At 46.8% G+C, this 13,213-nt stretch overlaps 1 protein-coding gene across 1 annotated transcript; it reads right to left on the reverse strand.

Moving 5' to 3' along the window:
* Positions 1 to 621: 621 nt before the first annotated feature.
* Positions 622 to 13,161, reverse strand: RpS23 (ribosomal protein S23). The gene is made up of 4 exons (XM_037425039.2): positions 13,062 to 13,161; positions 12,316 to 12,475; positions 9,539 to 9,659; positions 622 to 798 (listed from the first exon to the last, which is right to left on the reverse strand). The coding sequence occupies exons 1-4, from the start codon at positions 13,063 to 13,065 to the stop codon at positions 652 to 654; spliced, it is 432 nt and encodes a 143-aa protein (XP_037280936.1). The 5' UTR covers positions 13,066 to 13,161; the 3' UTR covers positions 622 to 651.
* Positions 13,162 to 13,213: the final 52 nt, after the last annotated feature.

The following is a 13,213-nucleotide window of genomic DNA, read 5'->3' on the forward strand; positions in this document are numbered from 1 at the left end:
AGTCTTTACTAGTCTGTTCGGGAACCGGTCCCCACCCCCTTTCTTCTGAGCCCCCTTACCATCCAATATTTTCTGAATGCTACCATTAAGTAATTAACAATTCATAGTTTCAATGCAAGACAAGCAACATATGCGATAGCAACAAAATAATTGTTATATGAAGTAAGACTAGCAGCTAACTTTTTTAGATCTGACATCACTCAACTCTACAAAACCCTGCAGCAACAGCATATGGCCACACAAAGAAGAGATGCTCTTTTCTCAAAGCAACTATGTTTTACAAGCGCAGCGCGTATAAGGGTTCATGAACCATCGGCACAAATGCCTCCCGAGATAGCCCATGAGCCAGCGATCGCGCCCACAGGAAAGTTCACAGCTGCTGCTCGTGCGATCACAGCCTTTAGGAAACTAAAACTATAAGTAAGACTGTTTCGATGAAACTTGAAATATGGAGATTCAGCAACGTTTACGGGCACGGGGCTTGATAGCTGTCACACCTGCAGCCAGTTCAGATGCTGCGGCGCAGTATGGCGACGCTGATAAACCAGTTTGTTGCAACGGGGTGGTTCGGCGCAAGATGGCACAGCTGTTTCACTCCTGAAAGTATAGAAAGAACTGGCCTTGCGAGCTGTATGAAATGTTTATTGTGCCCTATGAGCGTGGTCGCTCTTTCTTCTCCTTGTACAGGGCGAGCAGGGACACGTTGGCGACTTTGACCACCTTGAAACGGACACCGGGGATGTCACCCACGGCATGACCCTTACGACCGAAACCTGCCACCAAGACCTCGTCGTTCTCCTGCACACAATATGAAAAACAAAACATTCAGAAATGCAATGTCATGAAACTTGCGCTTGTCTACTGCAGATTACCTATAATGGGCTATGTAAAGCCCTGACTATGGTGGGTACCAATCACAGTGGCATTTGGAGATGTTTTACCAACAACAATACCTCTGCAAAAGCTAATGGGCGCCAGTATTATTGTACAAACAAAACAATACAAGCGTTGCAATTTAAAGAAGCCTTGCACGACCGAAAAATACAGCCAATCGGTAGTTGATGTTTCCAAGAACACTGGAGCCAAACATTATAGGACAGCACACAGCCTGGACTTTACCATTACTTATCAATCTCGCCTAGAAATCTCTTCCTCGTCTTTTAAGGGGAGACATGGGTCTTACGTTTTTTATGTCTGTTTTTTTAAGTCTGTCCAAATTGAATGAAACTTAATAGACTGATTACGTTTCTTCTGAAGATTCCAAATTGCTAAGTAGATTTTCAATAGCTGTATCAGAACAGAAGATATTACATTTTTATAATACGCAAAAAACACATTTCTCACACGGCTTTTTGGCGATTTCACTGTCAAACACAAAAACAAAATATATAACCGGATTGCCAGAAAGCTGGTCTAGCCGATGATGCTAATTTTACTGTAAGCAACTAAGTTTAAATGTGATATAAATGGCTACAATCATCATAAATTACAATTTGGTTAACAACATATAGAAGAAAGTTAATAGCATCATCCGTCAGGTCTATTCAATATGAACACATTGGTATGAAACTTGTTATTGTGAGTCAATAAAAACTTAGCACTGAGAAAAAAAGCATTTGAAGTTGTAGCTTTCCATAAATTGATATGGCGTTGCAACATAGCTGTATAAATGGCATCATTATGCAGCTTTGCCGTTAATGAACAAGATAATGTCATATGTTACAACAATGTCACAGAAACTATGAAAAATTTGTTGTATAAGTATGCATAGTCCTTGTAAATAGTGCGAGAAAGCAGCTACCAAACACTTACTTCACTGTTATATTTCAGCTTGTATGGGTACACTGTGCATAAAAATGGCATGCTATGTGGTCTGTGCCGTCGCTATTTGTACCTAGGTCCGGGTCACAAAAATAAACAAGGGGAAAAATAACATTATTTGGATTCTTGCAATGACAAGGGCTTGAATATACACTTTACAGCTCACCAGGGCTGTAGGCAGTGTCCACTCTGGGTTTGTGCCTATCCACGAGCTTGTTTTTTGCGGCCTTTTCGGCTGCATCGTCTTTGTTGCATATATAAATGACATTACTGATGAATCTCCAGTCGCTCTGGAGAAAGGATGCAACGCAAAGGATTTTCTCTTCGGCGGCGCACATCCATCTGTCAAAAGTTGCCGGAGGAGTTCGAAGACAAGCTCATAATCTTTCAGCGCTTCGTGAACCGGCTTCGGGAGCAGAACGAGTACATGATGGGGCACCAGATTGGCAATGCCCATGAGACCCCCGTGTGGTTTCACATGCCTTCGTCCACCACGATCACCCAGCGCGGCGCCAAGGATGTGAAGCTGTTGTCCACTGGCAATGAGCACTCGCGCTTCACCGTCATGCTGGCATGCACGACAGATGGTAGAAAGCTATCGCTTTTCGTCATTTTCAAACGCAAGACAATGCCGAAGGAAGTGTTCCCGCCCGGTGTTGTCGTTCGCGTCAACAAAAAGGGATACATGAACGAATGGACATGATGCTCGAATGGATACGAGTTGTGTGGAACCGTCAGCCAGGTGAACTGCTGCATATTCTCAGCATGCTGGTGTTGGATGTGTTTCGTGGCCACTTAACCGACGCAGTGAAACGCGCTCTCGGCGACGGGAAAACGGACCTCGCCGTGATACCAGGTGGTATGACGTCCGCCCTCCAGCCGCTCGAAGTTGTGCTAAACAAGCGGTTCAAGGACCAAGTGCGGCTGGAATACCAAGAGTGGATGTCCGGCGACAACCCCCAGACACCAACGGGCCGCCAAAAGAGGCCTCCGCATGCGACTGTTTGTGGCTGGGTGCTTCCCACCAGGCGCTCCTTGCCGGATTCCATGGTGAAAAATGCTTTCAAGAAATGTTGCGTCAGCAACTCGCTGGATGGAACTGAAGACGACACACTGTGGGAGGCGGCCAGCGACAAACTCTCGTCTTTAGAAGACAGTGGTGCTTCGTCGGACGAAAGGAGCAGTTGCGATGGTGGTTGAGGGGAGCTCCGACGATTGGGGTGTGGTGCGCCCAATTCGCAAATAAATGTGGTTCAGCAGTTTTAGGTTGTTTTCCTTTTTTTTTTTTTCGTAACCTGAACTTGGGGGGTCGACCTATATTCCCTTTTACACGATAGGTTCCCTGCACGCGCATGGTGTGCCCCCTCCCCACCCCCTCCCGAGGACATTCAGCTTACCGTATTTACTCGATTCTACCGCTCCCTTAATTGCAACGCGCTCCCGGTTTCAACGACGGAAAAAAAAAAACGACATCGATTGCAACCATTTTTTTTCGTTGGCCCGCACGATCACACCCCTCGAAAAAACGACTCCTTTCGGGAGCATCTTCCATTTAAATACGAGGTACGGGGGAAGCTTGTGCCCATCTGACGCGTAACAGAGCATTGCCGTCACTGCAGCTTTACCGTGGACCGATGTCGGCACGCGAACTTGCTTCGCCCCCTTCTCGACGGTTGTGATGCTAGGCATGTCCAAGAGGCGTCTGATCGGCATTCCCGATTTGTCCAAGCAGATAGCCGTTGTTGTGCCACAAGTTTAGGACAAACCTCTGAAAACTGTGAAGCTTTTCATCGTACTCCTCTCAAAACTTTTCGCATATGCCCGTTCGCCTTCGGAGGGAAAAGCTTTTCCTCTTCATAAAATTAGTTAGCCAGCACCTGCTCGCTTTAAACTGGCTCCGCATTAGCCCTTTTTCTATTCTAGAGCTAACTGCATAGCCCGCACTTGGAGCAGTTCTGTCGTCACCGGCAGCTCACTGCTCAAGCACATACTCGCCGAGCAGCTCTTCAATTTGCGGAAACCGACCCTGCTGTGGTCCACTGAAGCCTTTGCGTGAAGCTTTGCTGTCGACAATCTTCTGCTTTTGTTTTCGCCAGTCCCGCATGCACGTTTAGGGAACTCCGAACAACCGCGATGCGGCCCTTTTCCGTCCGTTTCTACACAAGCGATGACTTCTTTTAAAAGCGGCATCGTGGTGCACTCGAGTTTTTGGAGTCGGTCTTTCCATACCGTCGACGCTAATGCACTACAAGATGACGAACTCCTCAGCACACGTACGAAGTGCCGCACATGGGAAACCTATTGGCAGAAATGGCCGACGCGCCATGCCGACGCACGTAGGGGGCAGCCATTTTGAATATGCCGATGGCAATAGATTGACCGTATTCAGTTTTTTTTTTTTCGTACTCGATTCTAACGCACATGCAATTTATGAACTCGCTTAACCGGAAAAAAGGAGCGTGTTAGATTCGAGTAATTACGGTAGTTTTTTTTTTTATTGCAATACAGTGAAACCTCAATAAACCGCAGTTGGCCGGAGCTCGGAAAAAGTATGTACAAAACAGTAGTACTGCTTAACCGAAATAGCATCAGGTCGCTCACTTACCTGTCAAAAAAAAGAAACCTTCGGGAGTGTGATGAAAGAACCGAAAACGTGCAGTAATTTATTAACTTCGCGTAACAAAGTCTGTAATCTTCATTTGACGACGCGGCGGCCTAGCAGCAGCGGCTTCAAAACCACTTATATTGTGAGCCAGCTTTTCCGCCAGCCCCCTCTTCTCAACAAATACCCGCATGACGCTGCCGCAATGCGCAGCTTCGGCCACTGTCGGACCTGGATCACCCGTGTTGTCACTTTTCATGTCGTAGCTATCACTATCATTTGGCGACACTTCGACAACCGAGGCAACAATGGTTTCATCGGACATGTGCGAAGATGTCTGCACATCGCTGTCTGTATCTCTAAAGTCGGGGAACGAAATGCCTTCCGTAACGCCCTACCGCACCAGCACTTCAGCTAGCAGAGTTTTGCAAGCTTCGTCTACGACGTCCTGAGTCTGGTCGATGGTGTCACTGGCGTCATCTGTGTCACCCGCACACACACTGTATATGTATGAGTATCTATATATATGAAAACTAAAAAAAAAAAAACGTCGCCCACGCTCGGTGCCCAGCTTGTCACGATGCGTGGGCGCGCGCTTATCACCCACGCGAACTTTGCCTGTACTTTGCCCGGCGGGGGGGGGGGGGGGGGGTTGATGTTTGTGTTCAGCGGCGCGCCTTCGACCTTGGCCGGAACGATTGCGTTTAGTTGCAAGGCACAAAAAGCTCATTTTATTCGATAGAGAGGGGCCGTTTGGGAAAAGAGTGTGCGTTTCAAGCACAGCGAAGTAACAACTGGGGTATTCGTTAGTTCGCACTTTTATCTGTACCTGTGATTATGTTTCGTGCATCATTTTTTTTGTTTCTCCTTGAGCAGCGCATTCCATGCTTCGATCTGCTTGCCGTTCTCAGGTTACATTCCAAGTTGTCATTGCTTCGCCCTTGCGACGAAACTGTGACTTTACTTAATTTCAGAAAACCGTGTCGTTACCACCGAGGGGTTGCCAGATTAGGCACTGACGGAAACTCGCCGAGACCACGGTGATGACGGATCTTCAGAGGTCGACTCGTCACGCGCTTCTGTCTTTCACCGCGAGTTTCACAGGCTGGTAGCTTTCGCGATTAGATCTGGCAACACGGTGGCGCTTTGAATGCAATGAACGTGATAGCAAAAAAATATATATATTGTTATAAGAAGTAATACTGGCAGCCAACTCTTTTGGATTTGATATCGCGGAACTCCTACTAAACACTGGCGTGAGCAAATACCGCCGCTCCATCGTGAAGTGCTCTTTTCACACCAACCTTTCCCACAGAAACCGCACTGATACTCGCCGAGATAGCAAGCGCACCAGGGATCGCGACCACCCTTAAAATCCAAGTTCATTATTGCTACTCGAACGAGCCCCCCCCCCCCCCCATTTCACGCTTGTTCAAGTTCGGTGGTTTACTTTGAGCATTCGAGGGCAGTTTTAACACACGGGAGATGTTATCTTATGCACTTTCCAGGCAATAGGGATAGGCCGACTCATTTGTTCTCTGCAAGCGCACTTGCGCTTTTACCCTTTCGTGAAAGTTGCGATGCGCGGGGCGATGTTATCAATCTGGACTTCTTAAGGAACATGGCGGTGACGGCAAAAACCCGCCGAGAGTATCCATATAATTGCTATCACAATATTAACACAATTCCTTTTAGTGCAAAGTAAATGTTTTGGGTTAGCTTTGCCTTCAGTCCCCCTTTTGTTTCATTTGCACGTATACGTTTCGAATTTTCGTACCGAACCTACATATAACAAAATCCTTTTTATAATGAATTTTTCTGGGAGTTTACCAATTTCATTATATCCAGGTTTAGCTGTACGACATTTACTTGCCCAATTCTTGCACTTTTTTTTTTTTGCAGAAAAACTGATAAAAAGCTTGGGGGCACTACAATTAAGTGGGGAAAATTTTCCGAGAAAACGTACAGAGCTAAACAACAAAGTGGCCACAAATCGGGGCTCTCACGCCACCAACTAACTACAGTAAAAGCTCATTAATTCGGATCTCACGGGACCGGAAAAACTGTCCGAATTAACGAATGAACAGGGAAAACAACATTTCAAATCAAGCTGCAGAAGCATACCTTTATTTGTTGAAGTATTTTGTAAGTGTCGTCTCCGTTTTCGCGCAGATTCCGGCTGACATCACAATTCCAACTGTTCCAAATGGCCAACAGCACGCAAGCTGTCGGGAGTGTTCAGGCAAGCAACCTCTAATATTAACAGCGCTTCCGAGACTTCCCGTCAGGTGCGATGAGGTCGCGGCTGTATCTCCTCGCATGATTCTTCGTCGGAATCGTGGTCTTCATGGGCGCCCGTGACATCATTAATAATCTCTTGATCGGTCAGGAGACCACTCGTGGCGACACCATGATCAATCGCGATGTAGACCTGAAAGGTCACATCTGTGGGAAGGACAGCATCGAAAGTAGGGCAGTCATCGTCGGTGGACTCTGCTGACACCTCCTCGATGCCATCGTCAGCTACTGCTGCATGCTCGGGCCTCACAAAACCGCTGTGCCGAAAACAGTTGGCGATGACTTGCGGCGGAGTGTTTTTCCACACGTGGGCGATGATGTGCACTGCGCCGAGTAAGTCCACTTGATACAACTTTCAAGCTTCTGAGCATAGGATCATTCGCTCTAGCAGGTGCTTGCGGTACTTCGACTTCACGTAGTGAATGATACCCTGGTCCATCGGCTGAAGAGCAGACGTAGTGTTGGGCGGCAAAAAAACTACTTTGATAGTTTGATGCTCTTCAGTTCGACTGTATAGTTATGGGCACTGCAGTTGTCAACAACCATAAGTATCTTGCAGTCCTTCGACGTGAAGTGCCGGTCGAACTGCTGCAGCCAGCCGCGAAAAATGTTTGATGTCATCCATGCCTTCCTGTTCGCTGTGTACTCGACAGGAAGGCTTTTGACGTTCTTAAAACAATGTGGCTTAAGCGCCTTCCCAACGACAAGTAGTGGCAAGCGCTCCGTGCCAGTCATATTGGCGGCAAGAAGCACAGTCATCTTTTGCTTGCACTTCTTGCCACCAATGCACGCGTCCCCTTTGAAAGTCACCGTCTTGTCGGGCAGAGCTCTGAAAAATAGAGCAGTTTTATCTGCATTGAACACGTCACGTAATTCACATGCGGTGATGTGCTCCAGCAGCTTCACATTTCTCCACTTGGTGGTCACGCTTTCGTCAAAACTGGCCTTTTCGCCGCACACACTCTTGAAGACAAGTTCGTGTCTCTCTCGAAACCTTGCAAACCACCCTTCTGACGCTTTGAACGATTTAATGTTCATCATTGCAGCATACTTCTCACCTTGCGCCATGATGAGAGGTCCGCTCAAAGGCAGATGCGCGTTGCGACAGTCAGTAATCCACCGGAGCAAAGCTTCTTCGAGCTGAGGATGAGCTGCGGTTCGCAACCGCTTTCTAGAGGCATGAAACTTCTCGCTTTCGAAGGCTTGTCGTATCTGTTGTTCATTTTTCACGTACGTTCCCAACGTGCTCCGCTTCACGTTGCACTAGGTCATAACCTGCTGTCGCGATTCATCGTTCTTCAGTGCTTCCAAAATTTCCACTTTAGTCGCCAAGTTCTTCGCGTCGTAGTTTTGCCGCTTTTTCGGCGTTGCCATCACTGTAGCGCACGATGGTGGTGGCATGCAAATACGGTCACAATGGAAGAAAAAGAGAACTCCGCAAGAAGAGATGGTTCCGACACGACTACACAAGGGAAAATGGCGTCGGAGGGGCTGAGTCGAGAAGAAAGAAGCCGCCGACGTTCGGTGATGCTGCGATCGCCCCCACTAGTTGATGATGGCGATGCCACTCAGGTTTCGGTTTCACTCCAGTGGTGCCAGCGCTGCTTTGTCACACTTTTGTGTAGCAGCAGCCATCAGCATTTGTCCTAATTAAGCGGTGCGGAGCCGAATTCCGACGAAATAACGAAGGTTTTGTCCCATAGATTAACATGCGCTTTGGCCGGGACCAATAGAGCCGTCCGAATTATCCGAATTAACGAGCTTTCACTGTATCAGCTTTGAGAAGTATTGATAGACTTACCTTAACAATAAAACTACAGGTTTATCACAAGGCAACATTTATTTGAGACACAAAAGCCGCAAGCAAACAGTAGAGAAATACTCCACGCAAGGCTTGCGAGCGTAGCGTTAGTGTTCGCCACTGACGGGAGCTTCTCAAAGTTCAGCGTACGACATCAACCTTGAGCTGACAGCCATCCGGCACAAAAACGTCTGCAATTGCCTTCTGATGAAATAAAGTTCTACGATCCCTCCAAGTTTTAGGCACACGAAAGGCCCAACACAGTTAGGTGGCTTTGAGCTGCTTGTGCTGCGTGCGGTCTCCAGTAATGAACATATATAACTCGTCGACTGCAAAGAGGTACCGGCAGCCCTGTTGCTGTAGTTTAGTGCATGATCAATCACTTCCGTCTTGAAAACAGCTGTATAACTACCATATTGCCTCATAGTGTAACGACAGAACAGACAACATACACTAGCACGCCACAATGCGCACTTGCCACTTTCGATTGGCTTAGGGTTCGTCAGTTGATACTATGCATGATAATTATGAAAGTGCCAGGCTGTCGTGCACTATCATCATCACTGGCTAAAAGGAGCAGACAGCATTTCTGCTGCAATATTAGGGGATGTAATAATTACTCGCAAAAAAAAAAAGCATTTTTGCTGTGCAATACAGGAAGCGCCACAATTATGCTGGTGCGAGAATCACGCGAGTAAGTACGGTATGCGGTATATCGCAAGGCCCACATGGAAACATATTCTTCACTTGTCCAGTAGCTTGAGCCGAACTGGCGCCCGCTGGATTATGCACAGAAACTAACCTTTCCTATCACTGGTTTTGAAGAAGCATTGCTGACGTGCTGGAAACAAGAAGTATCCTCGATTCTCTCCATCATGGATGCCAAATTCGCACACCATGTACTGTCATTCTCACTACAACTGAAGGCAAATTGAGCACTTTCGAGATTATTGCTCCACAAGCACACTGCAATCCTTGGTCCTGTGAATGATGTCGATCGGACCGGCAGCCCTCACCTCAATGTAGTTCAGGCAACCGTCCCGGGGCACGAATGCGGTGATCTTCTTGCCGTTTTTAATGAGCTGCACTCGGACACACTTCCGGATGGCAGAGTTGGGCTGCTTGGCTTCAACACCACTGCGAGGATGAGAACACAATAATTAACATTAAACACACGTGCTTCGACTATGCCATATAGCTGGGGCAGATTCAAGAATTGTGAGCAAACCCAGGCAAGATAAATATGGAAGAGAGTTCCTGTGAGCCCCAAGTGCAAAGTATACTTCGGGAGTCAGCCTAAGTGAGCTCCACCTTTCATTGCTAACTTGTAGTATTAACTGCTTGCTTGAGCATACCTATCAGCATTATAATGCAAGTTTGTACTCAAGTCTTCATTCGATTAACATGTGGGGTTTAACGTCCCAAAACCACCATATTATGAGAGATGCTGAAGTGGACAGCTTCAGGAATTTCGAGCACCTGGGGTTCTTATACGTGCACTCAATTGTGGGCACATGGGCCTAAAGCATTTCCACCTTCATCGAAAATGCAGCCGCCACAGCCGGGATTCAATCCCACGGCCTGCAGGTGGGTGGTCAGCAGCCGAGTACCTTAGCCACTAGACCCCCGCGGCAGGGCTATTCTTTTCACAGCTATCTAAACGATGCACTACCTCATATTAGTTGATCCAAGGCATGAGTTGGTGGGAGGGCCTTAACCTACCCCGGCGAAATCCTTTAAGGGACATTTTTGATTAAAATATCTCGTGAGAGCTGCATATTGCATAAGAATGTCTGTACTAGACAAACCACTGATAACTGCTATTTGCAGGTACAAGATATAAAGGCACATTACGGAGCACCGATTACATGAGGTACTTGTGTTAAAGAGCATCGACACAAAGATTACAAAAGCTGACAGACTCGTGAGTCGACTGACTTGGGCACAAGCTGCGAGTCTGAGTGTGTCCCGCTGAGTAAGAGTCCAAGTGAGTTAGGTTGAGAAAAAGCGAATGTGAGAAAGTTCACTTGAAGAAAACTTTGATGAGCCTGATGCAAGGGTCAAAACAGAATATAAATAGAATATATTTATATTCTGTTTCAACCTTCAACCTCACATAAATCGTGCCGAGTGACAATGAACACAGCTATTTCAATAATAGTAGTATTTTGAACCAACCCCACTGAGCAAAGACGATGCCACATTACATTTGCCCCACCTGATAAATTCTTTGGGAGACCCTGCCAAGTCTCTACTAAGCTGGCAAACTTTAAATTCGGGAGAACTGTAAAATCGAGAAGTAGAGACGGCAAAAAAAGAAAAACTAGTGCAGAATTCTTTCTTTCCCTTACAGCAGCAGAAATGTCATTTACTGTTTCAAATGATTGCAAATAACTTTTTTTAAAAACTCAGTGATCATACTAGTGCTTTCAATTAAGCGGTGCAGACATGCACAGAGGTGTGGCAAGTGGACTTCAGTGCTTTGGAGCAGCTCAGGGAGCGGTTTTGGTGCCATAAAAGGAGAGTTTGTGAGCAGGTTCAGAGCACCAAGAGGCGCGTTTTGGAGCAACGAGAGTTAGTTTTGGAGGAACTTTATGGGGATCACCATCATCACTCAAAATTATTTCTGGTAAAAAATTGCAATGGTTTTCACTAAACTGTCAGTACTTGTGAACTCACCATACTTACCACCTACAAATTTATATGTGCATGCGTGCTACAAGACATGCCCCTTTCACACTCAGCCCAAAACAAATAAAAAAAAAAAACATTCTGGGTGATAAAAATATGGAAGTATTTCTTTACAGGAACCTATCTACTGCAAGGAGGCGCGTTAGCTAGCCTCCACAGTGTTGCACCTGATGTGTGAGTACAGACACTCGCAACGTACTTTGCCTGGTGGAAACTTGTTATGAACACGCTAATTAAACGCACTACTTTGCTCATCTGTGCTCGGTCTGGAGTGAAGTGGCGTCGAACAAGTCACGTGTGCCTTGTGACCTTGAGCACTCTTCCGTGTTTTTTTTTTTTTTTCCTTTGAATATGCAACTTTTTTCGGTGTGATTGCGTGCGTGGACAAGTCGCGACGATCCCTGTAACGACCGAGCGTGCCATGTTCACAACAGCCAATCGCTGATAAATGGCCTTTTACACCAGACTTTTTAACATGTCATTTCTCAAGAGAAGAGAAACCAATCTTTTTGACTTTGATAATTTATTGTGAATTCCGGGCCACATACTGCGCTATACTTGGCTCACGTTTTCTCGGGAGCCACTACTACTGGTTGTCAGTGTTTTCTGTCCATGCCCAAGAAAGCGTTGCGGGGCCCCTAAGAGCCTCCTATTTCTTTTTCTCCACTTTGTGTCCACACTCTTCCTACACAAATACCTGAAGACCTTCCCAGCCCATCTACACTCCATTTTCCTCTGAGCTTCCCTTAATTCAAAGCCGGTCCATCCCATATCCCCCCTTACAGCCTCATTCGCCTTACCGTGAGCCCGCAACGCAAGGCGTCCCACAGTCCAAACAACCCTACCACACCACCTACCAAGGGCCCCTCTGGTTTCCCGTGAAGATAGCGTTTGCTAATAGAGCACATTCGGTAGCTTGGCCGGCGAGTGTGCTACCTCACTCATGTACGTCTGGTTCCTTTCAATAGTAATAGTTTGGGTTTAACGCCCTAGACGATAGACGCCGTATTGCAAGGGCTCCGCAAATTTCAACCCTCTCTCTAGGGGAGATTCTTTAACATGGTATGGTTGCTCTTTCCGGCTTGAAGATATGTGCACTTACACTTTTTCGAGCACAATGCCCTTTGCGTGTGAGGCGCCTCCGAAGGGGTTAGCCTTCCAACGGGTACCCAGATGGGCCTTCTTGTAGTCCTTGTCATGCCACCGCTGGTCACGGCGATGGCTGCGGTGCTTGCGCGCCGTCCGCAATCCACGAGGCTTGCCTGCACATGCAACGGTGAACTCACAACTGCACGCAAATCATCTCGACGCCGTAATCAAGACGGCCCGAGCCCGCGACACGTTCGAAACAACGCAATGCGTCGCTTCAGTTTCTTAGACACCGCAACGAGTACGATCTTTTAGCATAACGCAAACAACAAAAATTAACATTTAACAGCGCTCCCAAAAACGAAGCACGAATCGATTGCCGCCGGCCTCATAGGACTAAACAGAACCAATACTTCAGCCGCGGTGGCTTGTTGATAGCCCAACGACGCGCTATATTTCATTCGTAACAACCAGGTAGCTTGACTTAATTGCGCGAATCAAAAAAGAATGCGAACATCGCTGACAGGATATGAATCGCAGCAGCTTTCAAAACGCTGCACGTGTAAACGTGTTCCGCCATGTCCGCTGGCCACATGACGGCATACAGTTAGCCATCTCTACCGGCTATAGTACGCAAAAGTCGATCCCGCTTGTCGTGAAATAAGGAACATCGAGCTTCATTTTTTCTCCCCAAATGCAGTGCGCCAGACTTCGGTAACTATTAAAGCACGAAAGACTAAAAATACCGCGAGCGCTTACCCATGTCTGTGCGAGGCTTACGGGACGAATAACGAAAGGATGCACCGCGGTAAAAAATGCACGAACGTCACATAAAAACAGAAACAAACAGTTTAATAAAACTGTTTCATCATTTTGTCAAAATAAAATATTTTAAAGTTTATAGTGCTAAA

Source organism: Rhipicephalus microplus, chromosome 5 (assembly GCF_043290135.1).
Source record: "Rhipicephalus microplus isolate Deutch F79 chromosome 5, USDA_Rmic, whole genome shotgun sequence".
Taxonomy (NCBI): Eukaryota; Metazoa; Arthropoda; class Arachnida; order Ixodida; family Ixodidae; genus Rhipicephalus; species Rhipicephalus microplus.

What these genes read in the sequence shown, in the direction of transcription:
- RpS23 (XM_037425039.2), bottom strand. An exon ending in GGCATTGTGCTCGAAAAAGT is followed by an intron (nt 9,660 to 12,315) that starts GTAAGTGCACAT and finishes TCATCCTCGCAG; the next exon opens with TGGTGTTGAAGCCAAGCAGC. An exon ending in GTTGCCTGAACTACATTGAG is followed by an intron (nt 799 to 9,538) that starts GTGAGGGCTGCC and finishes TATTGTGTGCAG; the next exon opens with GAGAACGACGAGGTCTTGGT.